This window comes from Vigna unguiculata, chromosome 11 (assembly GCF_004118075.2).
Source record: "Vigna unguiculata cultivar IT97K-499-35 chromosome 11, ASM411807v1, whole genome shotgun sequence".
In the NCBI taxonomy this organism is placed as follows: Eukaryota; Viridiplantae; Streptophyta; class Magnoliopsida; order Fabales; family Fabaceae; genus Vigna; species Vigna unguiculata.
Window position 1 is genome coordinate 26354303 of NC_040289.1, and position 17366 is coordinate 26371668.

The window sequence follows — 17366 nt, forward strand, 5'->3', positions numbered from 1 at the left end:
CCATTAGCAGGAGAGAGAACGATGTTATGGGACGTTGGGGTTTCCCAAAACCGACATACAGGGACGTAGGGGTTTTCACTCTGACATCAATTTTAAGGTCACCCGATACAACGTCGAAGTTTGGATAGACATCAAAAGCAAAAAATAACAAACGTTAAAAACATTTTTTGTGTTAGTGACACCACATATCTAACTCTATGGGAGTGAGATACTAATTGAGTCAAGATAGTCTCACTCTCGGAATCCCTTCTCAATACACTTGGACTTAACCAAAATTAGTATTTTCCCTTGGAAATACTAATTTGACTACCACACATACTACAACTTTACACATACACATACACTAGCAAAGATAAATTTAGACAATCACAATTATCTGAAGTAGCATACAAAGAAACTATTTAGCAACACTATAAGGTACCACTAATTCACACTCTATAAAAATCATATAGACATACCACAAATCTCAAAAATGAAAATACAATGTCACATTCAATACTACATTATTGTAATATAAATATCTAGTCAAAGATGTTCATATTTTTGCAACAATATTCCAAATTCATAGGTTTTTAATTTCTTTACTAAAGTGTTCAATTACAGTTAAGGCTTATAAGGGAAAATATTATACCACACCAAAAGCATCCAATCCTATAGATCATAACAATTGTTTTACCAAAATAACATCACAGTCACACATGTTCCTTTCTCATCTTATAGGTTAACTCTTCCATACATGATTATGATATTTCATACTAATACATTATCAAACACATTTAAGTTTCAATTTTTCTCGTAAGTCGATCTCTTTGTAATCACATTCATACCCACACCATTAAGAAAAATAAATAAATAGTACAAACAATAATTCATCTATCCAAAACAGTAGGTTTTCATCACACTTCATAATTTCACAAATAAGATCAAATCACCCTTCTCATAAGGATTATTCTGAAATCTCAGCAAGCATATAAAGACAACATTCATACCAATTTTTTTTCCTTTTTTAATTAATAAGACCATAAAATTTTAATTAAATTAACTTTCCTTATCCTAAGGGAGATTTAATTAAATTAACTTGTTCTATATACAACAAAAACCTACTAACATTAGATTGCGATTTCATAACAACCAAGGGATGAGGATTCATCTAGAACACAGAAAAATCACATGCAAACCCATAAATTTTGCATGCATTGAAAATCATAATTGACTCCTAATAAAAGAGTCAAATTGCACTTATCTACATATATAGATTACTAGGAGTATATTGTATAGTTTTTTACAAAAATCTTGCTTTTGCTATTTCAATCTTCAAAAGATAAGGAAAGGTTGAATTTTAGGAGGAGTAGAGTAGAGAAAAAAAGAAGAGAATCAGAAAAGATAAGTAAAAAGGTGTTACTTTTCTTAAAATAATCCATTTTTATAGATTTTAACTTTCTAATAATTTTTTTAAATAATCATTTTTATATTTATTGGGCTCACTTTGGTTCAAATGAAATCAAATATATATATATATATATATATATATATATATATATTTATTTATTTATTTTGTGTAAATTTTGTTACATGAGTAACACATGTAAAAAATGACTTGGTTGTGATGATGTACTCTGTACTAATTATCCACATGTAACTTGATGAAGTGTTTTTTTTTTTTCCAAAGGATTCTATTATTGAATATTGACTTAGTGTAGTACCAAGTTGTACCAAATACTATTCACATACAGTGTTTTTTTTTCTTATCTTGTCATTTAGTGATTATTTATTTACATTTTTTCAGCACATTGTTTTGTCTTTGTGAATAATTTATTGCTTTTTCTCCCAAGTTTATCTTGAAATGAATGAATTATTAATGAGGACAAAAACCAACTTTAAACAACATTTTATAATTTTAAAAGTATAATTTTTTTTCTTACCATATATCTCTTGCATGATATGAGTACCACTGAACCTTTATTAATGGGCGCATTTTCTTCTTACAAAAATGAGATGCACTAACATGTGTTTTATCATGAAGCTTTTTCATATACTTATGAATGTTTGCATTTCAAAAAATAATTCACAAGAGTTTGTGCATAAAAATTGACAAGTTGTTATTATATTCTTTGGATAGAAGTTTAATTCTCATGGTATATTTTCTATCATTTGTTAGAAAACAAGTTCAATTTTGATAAGTGAATATAAAAATATAATTATGCTTAGCCTAATAACACATCTTAAAATATACAAGTGTTTTATTTAGTAAATGATACAACAATTTTATGTTTAATGTTGTACAAATACGTTCATTAGATAACTATATATGTAAGTAAGTTAATTTCATACTATATGAAAAATATATAATTGTTTATTCTACGTTGAAACAAATATTAGACATATGTTTTTGGTCAAAAATAATTGACTACCTTTCCACGTGCAGTATTTGTCGTCTTCAATTTATACATCATTATATTTTCTTATTAATAATGAGCGAGTCTAAGTTTTAAAAAACATAAAAATAACAATTTAAACACTCATTTAGACTAAATTTTACATTTATTCATAGTCTAAAACCCTTTATCTTTATATTTCCTAAATAATATATTCATTTGATTCTTTTATGTAAACAAATAATTATCAATTTTTTTTACAATGATCCATCATTATCCTAATCAATTATTTTGTTCCTGTAATAAAAGAAATTTTCTCCAATTAATTTAAGGTGTCACTCTTTTGAAATATTACCTTGTTAAAAAAAACAAATTATTTTTCAATCACAAACTATCAATCTTTAACTGTAATAATCTTTAATTAGTTAACATTATAAAAAAACTTTATAGTATGTATATAAATATTAAATTTATTTATAAATATATTAATTGCTATAAAAAGAAAATAAAAGCAAATAGGTGAAAAATTAGAGGTGGAAAAGAGGGGAAGAATTTAGACTAAAAATAAAGAGGAGAGAGGAAAGTCTATGAAGGAAGTTAGCTGGCGGAGAGAGTGAGGTTGTGAGGTCCCCAGATTCTTCTAACTTGTATTGTAAAATGCAACCTCTCACGTGAGTTCTCACTCGCTCTTAAATCTCTCCCAAACCCAAATCTCTAACTAACCAACCAAGCCCATCGCTTTCTCCTTCCGTCAATCCTAAACCCAAAACCATCAAATCCCTCTCTCTTTCAACTTCCCTCGATTCCATCATCACCATCGCGCTTCCTTTTTGTCCTTTTCCCCGCCCTTATTGTTGCCACTTCTGAGTTTTATGGCTCTATAAAACCTCCCCAGAGTCGTTGAGATTCAAATGCTACTCCACCGCATGCTGTTTCTCCGCTCAAATGCTCGGATCTCTCACCGGTAGGTTCTAACTGTTTCTCTCTCGTGTTCCTTCTTTGTCGTCAACTGTCAACGCATCCTTCCATTATAGTATTCACATTCGCGCCAATTTCAGTTCTGTTACTGTTCCTCTTTCTGGGACTCGCTTTGCATTGGATGTTTCTGCGCTGCTCGTGCTTTGTTTCGTGCAATTTGATCTCTGTTGTTCACCTTTTGTCTGTTCGCTGGTTGCTGATTTGGAATTGGGATCGAATGGAACTGAGTCTGGCACAATGTAGATTTGTTTTGGTTGTTTTTGTGTTATTGTTCTCTTTTGATGTTTTTTTGTTGTTGTTGCAGTGATGCTGTGTTAGATCCTTTTATGATTGTGCAAAAGTGATATGTGACGGTTTAGTTGTATTTGTTTAAATTATTGAACTGTATTAGTTTTAATGAATGGATTGTAAAAAGATGATTTGAATTGAAATTTGAAATTCTATTCATGTATGTGCCTGGTTGAAGTTTGAAGTTGAGTGGAGAAAGAGGAGAGAGAAGCATGGAGACCAGAGTGAGGATGGTATGGAGATTAAATAGTAAAAATCAAAATGAAGAAGATTGGGAGTAGAGAGTGGAAGAAGGAATCTTTTCTTTACCAAATAAATGGAATTAGTATAAATAGATGTACTTTTGGAGGTTTGTTCCAAGATTTAATGGAGAATTTAACAAGTAGTTGTAATTACTGACCATTGGTACACATGACTGTATTCATTGCTTTGATGTTTATGCTAGTGTTTGATAATGTGTTAAAATGGTTCCTTCTTGCTATAGAGGGGTGTACTCTATCAATTTCTCGGTACAATATGCCTATACCTTGTTCTTTTGTTTATGCAGGCTATGTGGTCTCCAGGTTGAAGCAGTTGGAGCTGCAAACGCATGTTTTTCGATGATTTGTTATTTTAGAGCTACCTTCAGCTGTGATATGTCTCTTATAGGTTAAGAAGTGTGGCGAAATGGTTTTAAATTCCATTTTTATGAAAACATGGAAGAGGGACGAGAAGATGCAGCTCCAGCAGAGCAAAGGCCATCTAACATGTCATGGTGGCCTTCAGATTTTGTTGAAAATTTTGCATCCGTTTCTTTGAGCTCTCAAGATGAAACCTTAAATAATAAAGAATTAGCAGGACATGCTAACCAAGATGTTATGTCCCCTCAAAAGGCGTCACAAATTCTCTGGCGCACTGGAATGCTTTCTGAACCAATACCCAATGGTTTTTATTCAGTTATTCCGGTGAGTTTATTTATCTTTTTGGATTTTTAAATTCTTTTTATTTTTGTCATTCTCTCGCTAATTATATTTTAATAAAAAATGGTAAAGAAGACCCATCTGTCTAGCTGCACTTTTGGGGGAAATTAGGGATATATTAACTACAAAACATTGAATATAAGTGTTATATAATTTGCCGGAGGATCATTTGCCGCTACTTGGGATGAGTGGCGTAGCATGTACTGTGCTTGAATTAATTAATGGAACTAGAATAGCTTATCGTCACATACATTGCCTGGGGCAGACTAGAGTAAGGCATGTCTTTAGCATGTGTAACGACAAAGTAGTTAGTGTTTATAGTATCATACTTTCATCAGATGTGTAACTGTTTGTTAAATAAAGGATCATTTAGTCTTACATACTCTATTGAAGTTTCCCTATTGAAAATAATCATAATTCAACCCATTTTGTTCCATACATTCTATATGTATTTTGTTAAATCCTTATGGTTAATTATATGCTCTAACAATTTACTGAGTGACTGTTTTGGAATATTTTGTAATGATTTTCTGGTCATTTATGGATTGTATTTTGTAATTTGTATGTGGTATCCCTGTTCTTCATGTGTAACTAAAATATAACTTGAATGTGCAGGAGAAAAGACTCAAGAAACTTTTTGATAGTATTCCTACTTTAGATGAGCTTCAAGCTTTGGGTGGAGAGGCTTTTAGGGCTGATGTCATTGTTGTGGATTCAGAGAGAGATAGAAGGTTATCTATGTTGAAGCAACTAATTGTGGCATTGGTTAAAGGATTGAATTCAAATCCACCAGCAATGATTAAGAAGATAGCTGGATTAGTATGTACTATTTTTTCATCTTTTTTAGCTTTTACTGTGCATGGATTTTGTATTATATTAGTTTGACGAGATTTTCTTCCTTGTACAAAATGTATTTTCCAAGGTAAAATACTTTTCAAACTAGTCCCGCTATTAATTTTTCGTGATAATTTTTTCATTTGTTGACTGAGCTATTCATACGTTTTTTTACTCTGATTTTAGTCATTGCATTTTTTAATGAATGATTGCTTCTTAATCATCAACTACAAGTTCATAATATTTTGTATTTATTTTTGCGGAAAATACAAAGGTGCTCAGCATTATTTTGATCTTAAATTCTGCACAGGTTTCTGACTTTTATAAGCGACCAAACGTAGAAAGTCTAGCTAAAGCTGCACTTGAGGAATCCTCCCACATGTTTGAGAATCATGGTGTCCAGATGCTGGGGCAAATAAGACATGGTTCATGCCGTCCTCGAGCTATCTTATTTAAAGTGTTAGCAGATACTGTAGGTCTGGAAAGTAGGCTTATGATGGTGAGATCTGATTTCTATGGTTGTTTCAGATTCTCTGCCATGCACTTAACTACTTTACCAGTTTCAATCCAAATATTCTAACGAAATCTATTTAGCAAAAGAATCAATGAGAACTATAGAATGTTGGTTATTATATCTAATTTTGAATGTTGTCTTGTTTTGCCATTCTCTTTGTCAGGGTTTTCCCAATGATGGGGCTGCTGATTGTGTTGACTCGTACAAGCATATGTCAGTTATTGTTGTGTTAAATTCTGTGGAATTGCTGGTTGATCTTATGCGTTTTCCTGGCCAACTATTACCACGATCAACAAAATCAATTCTTATGACACACATTTCTGCAGCTGGAGAGAGTGATTCTGCAGAAAATGATTCCTGTGATTCACCATTAGAACCAAATAGTCCTTTATATGGAGTTTCAGATAGGTTAGATCCTAAGCGTATTGGAAAATGGTTTTTTATTGCTCTACCTTAATTACGTTTATACTATCTTTAGTTTCTCTTTTAAATTTGATTTCATATAATTATAATTGCAACAGATATCTATCATGCCCTCACTGTTTTCTAAATCATGCAATTCAATCCTTGTTTGATAATGTTTTGGCACGTTGTTTTTTGTGGTATATTTCTGTGTATCCAGGTAGCAAAGTCAATAGAACAGTGCCTCATCATCAAATTTGCAAAATGGCGTTGCATACATCAGTAAAAATGGTGCCATATTAGCATCAAACTGATAGGGTGGTTTATTGGGGAGGGGTGGGCGGGTGTTGTGGACCAAAATTGGACTTCAACTCGCATTTATATTTGTGATCGATAATTCTGATTATGCATTGCCCTATTACCTTTAGGCCATATGTTTTGGTAGTTACGAGATTTATCAGTTGACCACTATTTCTCTTGGTGCCCTCTAGCAGTGTTGAAAAGGAGGAAAATCTTCAATTCCACAGAAGATTTGAAGTATCTTCAAATGTATCTGGCCTTCCCTTGCGAAACAGGATGTTACGATCATATACCAGTCTAGAAAGAAATTTGAGGTAATATTTCCTTTGCTTATCTTGAAATGACATAGATGGGCCTTTTCACATTGTTTTCTTTCAATTAAAAGCTTTTCTCCTCTTTTTTCCTGTCTAACTTTAAAATACCTTTTTTATTTTGATCCTTTTTCTCTCCAATTTCTTGAGCTTTAAAATACCAACTGTTTCCTGTTGATGTTTTTTGTCAATTCTCCCAGTTTTTCACACAGTGAACCCAACATTGGAACTGCGTTTGGTCGGCGGAGTCGGAGAAAGGTCATTGCTGATCAGAGGACTGCTAGTTCAAGGTCATTCATAATTTCCTTGTGGTTTTGGATTGATGATAAGCGTGCATGTTGTGTTTAGAACAAACTATTGATTACGATCTTGCTTTGGTATTTTATTGTTAATGGTACTTACAAATGTTTTTTATTTGTATAAAGTGTTAAATAGCAGAGATGATCAGCTTTCTGGGTATAGTTTCTTGAATCTGAATTGAGTCTCTTTCAGTGATTATAGAGGTATTAGAGTTAAGAAAGAGAGAGAGAGAGAGAGAGAGAGAGAGAGAGAGAAGAGAAGAGAAGAGAAACAGAAAAGGTAATCTTTGTGTTGATGAAAGGTACAAAGGAAACAAGGATTCTCTTTATGTAGAGAATGAAAAGAAACAAAGCTGTAAAAGAACGGTTGATGAAAACACCAATAACAAAAGCTATATCAAACTTAATACAACATTAACAAGAGGGTGGAAAGCCTAGAGTGTTTATGAAAGAATTACAGTTCTTGTCAAGAAAAAATTTACTGTTGCAGCATGAAGAAATTTACAACGAAATTATCCTGTACCCAGTCTGATAATTTAGATTAGATGTTGTCGTTGATGATTACTCTTTCCCAATGTGGGATTTATCTCTGATTAGAACCCCTACAATTACTAGTCTATGAAAGAAGAAAGAAAAGGTGTGCTGTAGGACATGAAAGTCAAGAGAGAGAATGAAAATAAGGGAAGAGAGGGTATCTGCTAAGCTGGAATGTCGGAAGGCACAAGAGTATGTTGCATCTGTTAGGAGGTATTAAGGGGTTGGAGTGAGAAAAGTGGGTAGTCCAGAATTAGTTGGGACTTGAGGGAGAAACTGGGCACTCTATAGTTGCCTAGGCTTGTAACTTTTCTTGCTTTTTGTACTACCTTTGTATTTCAGAAAACTAGGACCTGCTACCACCTTGATAGTTGATACATGCCTGTACTTTCCATTCATTTAATCGTCTCTGTATTTGCTTCACATTTTAAAATAATGATTTATGTTCAGTTTTAGTTAATTTTATTATTGCTCACTGAAATTCATTATCTTTACGTTACTTCGAACTACTTATGTTTGCACAATGATTCCTTAATTGAAGAATAGTCGGCCTGGTCCTTGACAGAGAGAATGATAAAAGGAGAAAAAGATGATAAATTGCTAATGGTTATTTCTGATAAAGGGTCAAATCATTACTATTGCCAATTTAGCGGGAAAGACTTCTATTTCTCTTTAGAAATGTTCTTGGCTTCATAAGGTGGTTGGTCATCATAGTCTTGATAGATTGTAGACTACTATTCAGGCTTTAGAAAGTAGTGCATGTATTTTAGGATTATGATGCTTATCATCCTGACTTTAGATGACAAAGCAAAATGCTGATTCAATTTTTTTTAGTTTCTTAGGCGGAGAATATCCAATTTTAGGATGGATTATTTTACTTGCTTTGTGCCTCTTATTATCTGAAGCTTTTGTGAATATTAGAGGGCCTTCTGTAATCTGCTGGCTAGTGGATCTTAAATTAATTATTTGGATTTGACTGATTCCAAATACAAATTTTAGGTAAATTACGCTGGCACTTCCCAAGATTTTTCTTGGATTGTACATAATATCCCTATTGTTTTATGTTTTGGAACATCGAACCTTGTGCACATAATATTTTCCATACAATTGAGGAGTGTTGGTGTAATTTATAAGGTGTTTTAGTGTAATGTTGTCAAAACAACTAAGGAGTTTTCTAGAGGTTTTTAATATAGAGGGATATCTGAGAGAAATCCAAGAAAAGGACCGAAGAAGTGATTGTAACTTACTCATAAATTTAAGATCACATTGTCTTCAAATTTATACTACTTATATTTATTTATTAATGATGAATTTATCTAAACTTCAACATAATCTCTGATAATCTGATGGTTGGATTGGAGAAAACTTCACTCGATTCTAAGTTATTCAGTGTAAAATATCAGATATCAAATCTTCCAATTAGACGAACATACATATCTATTATCTATATATATGCTATTGTATTATTTTCAGCATGCTTTCTACTTTTGAAAGTTGACTTATCTGTTTATGATAAGGAGAGCCAGTTTTTATCTTTCTATTTGGTTTGTGTTATCAAATTTTCAATTAGCAGCACCAGTATCTAAATGATATCTGAATTCAAAATGGTAAAATACCTTAGATTATTAAAATTTTATGCTGTTTATTTTCTTTCAAATATTTCTGGGTTTGCAGTCCAGAACATCCATCATTGCGTGCACATGGACTGTCTAAGCTTAGTGGTGACAGAACTGCTTTTAGAGATTTTGCTGATGACCAGTCTACACCAAGGTTTATGCCTCTATGGTCCTTTAATATTTGCTCTTACTATGATTGGGTACTGGCTACTTTATTTTACGCTCGTATTTTACACATGGCCATTACTTTTTAACATTGATGGAAAGGGCATATTCTCATTATGGTTATTGTATGTCATTATGTAACTATTGGATGTATTTTACTATATGGGCCTAGGCCCATCTCTATGTAATATATGTATATTCAATATATAATATGTTCTTGTGTTGTGGTTGTTACAAACAAGGATTCCATCATATGAGTATCTATGACTGATTGCTACATGGTATCTATAGCCTAGTTGAATCCTTGCGCCCAGGTGGACCCATTGTCCATCAGTGCCAATTTCATTATCCAAAAATTGTGTTTCTTTTTTATTTCCAGCATTTTCTCCATTATCTTGGTTCTTTTTCCAGTTTCTTCATGCCATATATGCCACTGTCGTCTACTGCCACCTATCAAATTGGCAACCCAGCCATTAGAGTCGCGTTGCCCTAGCGGACATATGGCTATCAGAGAAGCCATGTGCCCTCACGTGAGCTTAGAAACATGCATACCTCTCTTTCTGTCCATTTATGGCAGCTGCATGTGTAAGCTTGTCTGGCCACCATTATCGTTGATCTTAGCATGTTTGGCTCACCATGGTGTCCTTTCCTCCCATTCCGGCTTCGAGATTGGGACTCATTTTACATGTCACATTTCTTTTGGGAACATTTCTTTTCTCCCTTGCCATTAATTTCTGTCTTTCATGTGCCCATGGCTTAGTTGTAGTTTACTATATGCGCCGAGGCCCATCTCTATGTAATATGCACATTCTATGTGTATGTATAATATATGTTCATGTGATGCGCTTGTAACACACAAGGATTCCATCATATTACTATCTATAACTTGTTTCTACAGTAGCTTTAAGGAAGTGTTTTCTTCATCAATTTTATTTTGAACAGATGAATATGTTCATTTTTCAGATCCAGCTATAAGTCAGATGGTGCTTCCTCATCAGAAGCTCGTCGAATACGAAGAAGAAGTATCAGCATGACGCCAGAGATTGGTGATGATATTGCAAGGTTGATTGTTTCTCTCTTATGGTTATGGCTCTGTATATCCTTAGAATAATGTCCTTGGTGTAGATAAGTGCGTTGTTTATTCTGTTTTAGTTTTTTTGTGTTTTTTTTTTTCTTTCTGTAGAATCTTAAGGTAATCTGTACATGCCCTGGTACGATGTACCCTTACCTGTACTGAATTTTTGCTAATTACTCAACTTACTGATCTGATAGATTATTAATTTGTAGATTGCTAGAGGCTTGACTGTTATAAATGTTTCCAGCTTTGTGATAAATAAATACTGCAAAGAATGCAAATTATTGTACTTGTACTTTGATCAAGTGAACTTATGATAATGATTTACAATTTTCGTAGTGCATAATCATGTTATTTCGAATGAAATTTGAATGTAGCATATGTGTTGTTGATTTGTAAGTTGTTTCATTAATGCGATAACTCGTGATCTAATGTCTGCAGGGCTGTACGGGCAATGAATGAATCATTAAAGCAAAAACGTCTTCTGAGAGAGAAAGAGACCGGTGATAGTTCATTGTCTCATTCACCAAATGATAGAGCCGGCAGTATGGATCTTCTGAAACAAGTGTGTCTGCATTATTTTTGTAACTATACAGTATGCTATTATTTAAGCCTTCATACTCTGCCTGTGGCTTCTTTCAGTATGTCATATGCATCATACTTATGGTTTAAAAGTATAATTTGGTGATGGCTATAGTATAATTTGGAATAGATTAAAAGTATAATTTGGTGATGGCTATAGTATAATTTAATTTATAATAATTTGGAATAGATTAAAAGTTCTATAATGTGTTTATTATTGGTGATTACAGAACAAGTAAATTATATTTACAAGGATTAACTTCTGTTATAAGACATGTGGCTTACCTCATCCGATTCCTGTTATGTGATGTAACAGAAGTCAAATTTCAATATTGATGGTCATCAAGAGAGGTCCCCCTTGTATTCGCTACACCATGACCCTGTAACGTCTCAAAAGGCAATGTCATTACCCTCATCCCCGCACGATTATAGAGGACAAGCTTCTGAGAGAAGCGGAGTGTCAGAATATCCAATGAATGACGAACTGGAGTCTACTTGGAATAAAGTCCTTCAATCGCCAATGTTCAATGATAGAACTCTGTTGCCATATGAAGAATGGAACATCGATTTCACAGAATTGACTGTTGGAACTCGTGTTGGGATTGGTACGTTCAGCTTTCCTCTTGAAGCTGTCAAAATCATGAGTTTTAATTTTTTTTCTGTGCTATTCAGTATCACTTGTGATTTAAGCATGGATGAATGTCTGAAATGACTGCAATTAGTTTCTGGATGAATCACTTGATGGGATTTCTGCATGTTTGTTCTTGATTATGACAGACCTAGACAGATCTGGTCGGATCTGTTGAGCCAACCAGAGTTTTCCTAGCTTTTTCATTGTCTGATTTTAAATTTAAGATGATGCCTTTAATACCCTCTATTTGGGTTTCAACAATTTCGAGGTTTTGGGTTGGTGAGTGAGTTCTCTTTTAAAGGAAGAACGAGGAAAAATAATATTTTTTTTGAAGAACTATATGTATGTTCAGCTAAAGAAATATTGCCAAGTGAAGGTAGAAAGAAATTGAGTAATCAATTGATTATTGATTAGTAAAGAAATCTAGCCTAGAATTAGTAATCAGGAACCCAAAATCAATCGAACTTGACAAGGGAAAAACAAACTTCTGAAATTTTTGAAGATATCAGAATTGAAGTCTTAGGGAAAAAATAAAATTAGATACCATGCTATTATTATTGAAATTGTGTTTGCTCAGTTTATTAGTTAGTTTTTGTTTTTTAATTTGTTGCTACAAGTATGATACCATTGATGATTCAGAAACTATCTATTTAAATTCACGATTTTGAACTGTCGAGAGAAAAACTAGCTTCATATAAACTTATGACACGTGATTGTCCATTTATTTTCCAGGGTTCTTCGGAGAAGTTTTCCGTGGCATATGGAATGGCACAGATGTCGCAATCAAAGTTTTCCTAGAGCAAGATTTAACTGCTGAAAACATGGAAGATTTCTGCAATGAGATATCCATTCTCAGGTATTATACATTCATTTGCTATTTGCCAGGAACTTTGTTTCATCAAACATTTACTGACTCAGTCTGTTTTTTCTGTCCTTTTATTCCTCCAGCCGGCTCCGACATCCTAACGGTACTCCCCGACATCCTAACTAGTTCTTTATATGGTTCTCTTCAGTAATTGATCTTGCATATTTTGTTTTGTGGATATTTTGACAACTGAAAGCCTGGAATTATTTCTAAATTCCTCCTTGCTTGAAATGCTAAGAATGACATTGTGCAGATATCATTGAAAATAAAAAAGTATCTCTTGGTGCATGATTTTTGTGGGAGCATCTGTTATTTATCAAGGGACTGATTTTTATGCAGTTATCTTATTTCTTGGTGCATGCACAAAGCCCCCACGGTTGTCAATGGTGACTGAATACATGGAGATGGGCTCTTTGTTTTACTTGATTCATGTGAGTGGTCAAAAGAAGAAGCTTAGTTGGCGCAGAAGACTAAAGATGTTGCGGGACATATGCCGGTAAGTTATGTGGTGCATTTTTAGAACATACTGGTTATGCACAACTTTCAGAAGTTGAACACTGCTTAATGGCATTTGCATTTCAGTAAGAAAAACGTATTTGCATTTAGATTGTCATTTTATCTGTTAAAACATTGACATGAGAGTACCTTGGTGTTGACTAGGGGCCTAATCCACATACATCGTATGAAGATTATTCACCGTGATGTGAAAAGTGCAAATTGTCTTGTGGACAAGCATTGGACCGTGAAAATATGTGATTTTGGACTTTCAAGAATAATAACAGAGTCTCCCATGAGAGATTCCTTGTCAGCTGGAACCCCGGAATGGATGGCTCCTGAACTTATTCGAAATGAACCATTCACCGAAAAATGTGATATATTTAGCTTGGGGGTCATAATGTGGGAGCTCTGCACCTTGAATAGGCCATGGGAAGGCGTGCCTCCGGAGAGGGTATGTTTGATTGATGATTTGTTAATCTTTCATGAAGAGTTTGCATTTCCTTTATGTTTTTTAATTGAAAATTTTGGTTCTTCAAAATGTAATGATTATGTTAACACTTTAGCTTGCTGATTAGGTGGTTTATACCGTTGCTAACGAGGGTTCTCGATTGGATATTCCCGAAGGCCCGCTAGGCAGGCTGATTTCAGGTCTGCAACTGTCGAATTATTCGAGGCCTTTTTTTGTCGATGCTATTATTTTATTCAGATTCCATTTAGTTTATTTAGTTACTCGATTTTTGTATGCAGAGTGTTGGGCGGAACCACATGAACGGCCAAGTTGCGAGGAGATCCTCTCTCGCTTGGTGGACATCCAGTACTCTCTGTTTTGATGCAGTGTTTATCTTTTGTACATAGTGAACGTCGGGTAGAGTTGTTACTTTTGTGTTTTCGGCTGATGTAAACGTGTATGAATTTTTGTTCTTTATCTAAAAACATAATGAAACATGCATCGGTGCGTTCCTAACTAAAGTGTCCTGTGTGGCAATAAAAGTTAATCCATTATCCATCACTTATCCTCTATGCGATAATAGAAATAATATATTTATAATCTGTTGTAGAATAATTTATTCTTTGACTAAAACATAGGACATGAGTCTGGTTGTTACAGTATAAAAAGTGGGAAGGAAATAGAAAAATAGTAACTAAACAAAAAGATGGGCACGATGTTAATAATGGAGAGAAACTCCGAAACTTAAACTTTCTACATGCAAGCAGTTTCCATTGTGAGGCACTGTAACATTACAAGTCAATCACAGATTCGACGCCTATTGAGTGCATCTTCAAAGCGGCTGCAGGAGGCCACTCTCATTTCCGTGCTCATGTCATTCTCAGGGGCTGGGTAATAATCCTCCCTTAGCTGTACATCCCTTAGGTTTGGTGTCTTGAGGAAAAAATTCATGAAATGCTCATGAGCTGTCCCGTGAATGAAGAGCTTCCTCAAAGTATAACATTCTTGTAGCAAACCAGCAGCTGGAAGTGACACACTTCTCTGGTTCACATCCTCATCTTGTGGTGGCCAGTAATGAAGCTCATTCAGACTCAAACTCCCAATCCCATTCAGAAAGAACCTCTCCCACAGGCTCAAATCCATTTGCCCTGATGGTGCTGTGAGGGCATAACCTTTGGTATCACCACAGTCCAGCTGCATCTTCAACAGCTGAGGATAACAAGCCAGAATGCTGAGACCAAACTCCCGCTCTGCTGGTTTCGGTTGCCCCCTGCTATCTCCTTCAACCTTTATAAGAATCTCTTCCAAATTGGGACAATCCTCTAACCCTGCCACCGGCAATGGAGTCAACAGATCACCAACTTTTATCCAAAGAGAAAGATACCGCAGTCTGTCCCAGCACTTGCCATACAAACCATTGTCATTGCTTTCCAAAAAGGAATCATGAACCCCCATTTCGTACTTGCATCTCTGCCTCTTCCTTTTGCTTGTATTCTCACATTCTCCACCCCCAAAGTAATCCATTAACTCACCACCACCATCCACTTCATCCAAACCATTCAGATCAAAATTAAGAAACCCATGTCCCAGGCCATCACTTTCCTTCAACCCATTCCACACACAATCCACATGTAGCCGTTCAATCCGGTCCCGAATCGGCTCCAAAGCTCTGAGAGTCGCGGCGGTGTCGAGGTTTGCACAGCCAGAAACCTTGACGTCAATCATAGTCCTGCGAAGCAAACAAGCCATGGTCCTGAGCCCCTGCTCAGTCACAAGCTTGCAACCCTGAAGTTCGAACCTAACCAGCCTGGAACACCCTCTGGCAATTTCAATCAACCCCATGTCATCAAGATCCGCGCAGTTACCAACGGACAAAGACTGAAGCCCATGGCAGAGGGCAACTCCGTCGAGCTTAGACCCAAGGGCCAAGCAAATCCCTTGAAACTGGCCTAATTTCAGAACCCTCAAATTAGGGCACTTCGAACCCAACACTTCCAGCGCCACACTACTGTCCCTCACATTTTTACAAACATCCAACACCAACTCTTCCAAAAGAGGAAGTCCGGAGAACAAAGTCACTAGAGTAGCACGGCTAACCCTACCGTCTTCTCCCCCGAAACCCTCGTCCTCTCTGCGATTTGAAAACGATGACGTATCGGCCAAGTGAAGCAGCTTGAGCTTCGGGCAATTGGACGGAATAGCAACCAGCGTGTCGTCCCCAACGAACCCTATATATCTCGGATCGAAGGTGCAGGCCACGAGAAAGTGCTCCAGATTAGGACACGATGCGGTGATGGATTCGATTTCATGAGACTTGAAACCCTCCGTGAAGGAAGTTGTCAAGAGATTCAAGCGGCGGAGCGAGGCTGCAGTGTCAGGGTTGGCCGCCAGCACGGGCGGGAGGTCCTCCGGCCAGTGGTAAAACGAGGAGAGGTCGAGCGAGGCTAGCGATCGGCACTGTGAGAACAGCACGGCGAAGTCGGATCCCGCGGGCGATGTCGGCGGGCGCTGGTGCCAGCGCACGAGCTTGACGCTGGAGAGCTCCGGCCAGGGGGAGAGGAGGAGGAGTTGGAGCGTAGCGGGGTCGCGCGCGTACACGGCGAGCGAGGTGACGCGCGGGAAGGCGTCGCGGAGGCGGAGAGCGAGGAGGCGCGGGTCGAAAGTGGTGGTGGCGGAGGAGCAGAAGAGCGCGTGGCCCCACGGTGAAAGGAAGGAGAGGTCGAGGTGTGTGACGTGCGTGAAGGAGGTCGGGATGAGGTGCAGGTCACGCGCGTTCCCCCGCAGGGTGAGCGAGATGCGCGTCTTGCGCTCCAAGCGGAAGAAGCTTCGACACACCAGGGACAACGAGTTTCGCGTGCGCGTGTCGGAGACGGCAGAGAAGACGTTCAACAGGATCTCCTCCGGGAGGTTGCTCACAGTTGTTCCGTCACCCATTTCCGGTAAGACAATTCCAATCCCAACTCTTTCTATTTTTAATATTTTATTTATTTTATTTTACAATATGAAAGTGTATTGTAGGAAGAGTTTTTGGAAGAGAGAGAGAGAGTAGAGAGAGTGTGTGAAAAATGAGAATGGATTAGGTTGGGTGTGTGATGATTGATGGATGGATGGATGGACACTAAATGAAAGGTATGGAGGGAGATGGTATTAATGGATGGATGGGTTTTATTGGTTAGATGGAGAGGCAGGTGAATAGGATGTATGTGCATGTAGGGGAAGGAAAGTTTGGAGAGAGAATGAAAAAGGAAAAGGGAGAAAAGAAAAGATGGAATGGGTTTGGTTTATAGTGAAAGCCAGCCAAGGGCATGGGTGTAATGGTGCATAGGAAATCTGTCTGCACGTTATCTATGAAAAAGAAAAGGAATACAGACAAACCATACAGGATCGGATGGTCCCACTAACCAGCCATTATATCCCCTACATTTTAATAACAAATAACACCCTTCTTCTACTATTACAATTTTCAACTATTTTCTAATTTTAATCAATTTATCAAATATTCTCCACACTTTTTTTTTTTTCATTTCCTTCTCTTCTTTAGAATCTTCCCCACCTCTTTTTTTTTTTTTATTTGCCCAAGACTAATCACTCATACTTCTATAATCTTTCCACACTGTCTTTTTTATTTTTTTTTCACAGACCCGTGTTTACGTTTTTAGTTTTTACATAAATCATAATACAAAAGTTTATTT

At 36.1% G+C, this 17366-nt stretch overlaps 2 protein-coding genes across 6 annotated transcripts; one reads left to right on the forward strand and one right to left on the reverse strand.

Moving 5' to 3' along the window:
* Nucleotides 1-2971: 2971 nt before the first annotated feature.
* LOC114169530 (serine/threonine-protein kinase EDR1-like) lies at nt 2972-14235 on the forward strand. Of its 5 annotated transcripts, none has more exons than XM_028054730.1 (17): nt 2972-3339; nt 4189-4585; nt 5216-5419; nt 5745-5933; nt 6112-6356; nt 6842-6964; nt 7162-7251; nt 9469-9564; nt 10539-10637; nt 11092-11215; nt 11549-11837; nt 12596-12719; nt 12812-12831; nt 13068-13224; nt 13389-13677; nt 13802-13874; nt 13974-14235. In XM_028054730.1, exons 2-17 carry the CDS (start codon nt 4337-4339, stop codon nt 14054-14056), a joined length of 2454 nt encoding a protein of 817 aa, XP_027910531.1. In that variant the 5' UTR covers nt 2972-3339; nt 4189-4336; the 3' UTR covers nt 14057-14235. The 5 variants fall into 5 exon arrangements, with proteins under 5 accessions (XP_027910531.1, XP_027910533.1, XP_027910535.1 ...); XM_028054732.1 differs by having other exon boundaries at nt 7174-7251; XM_028054731.1 differs by having other exon boundaries at nt 2973-3339; nt 6845-6964.
* A 30-nt stretch (nt 14236-14265) lies between these two features.
* On the reverse strand, nt 14266-17120 carry LOC114169531 (F-box/LRR-repeat MAX2 homolog A). Its single transcript, XM_028054736.1, has one exon. It carries the CDS (start codon nt 16606-16608, stop codon nt 14473-14475), a length of 2136 nt encoding a protein of 711 aa, XP_027910537.1. The 5' UTR covers nt 16609-17120; the 3' UTR covers nt 14266-14472.
* Nucleotides 17121-17366: the final 246 nt, after the last annotated feature.

Excerpts from the sequence above, each read along its gene's own strand:
- LOC114169531 (XM_028054736.1), bottom strand. The coding sequence starts at position 16,608 with ATGGGTGACGGAACAACTGTGAGCAACCTCCCGGAGGAGATCCTGTTG.
- LOC114169530 (XM_028054730.1), top strand. The coding sequence starts at position 4,337 with ATGGAAGAGGGACGAGAAGATGCAGCTCCAGCAGAGCAAAGGCCATCT. Across the intron at positions 5,934-6,111 it reads TGGAAAGTAGGCTTATGATG|GGTTTTCCCAATGATGGGGC; the intron begins GTGAGATCTGAT and ends TCTCTTTGTCAG. Across the intron at positions 12,720-12,811 it reads AATGAGATATCCATTCTCAG|CCGGCTCCGACATCCTAACG; the intron begins GTATTATACATT and ends TTATTCCTCCAG.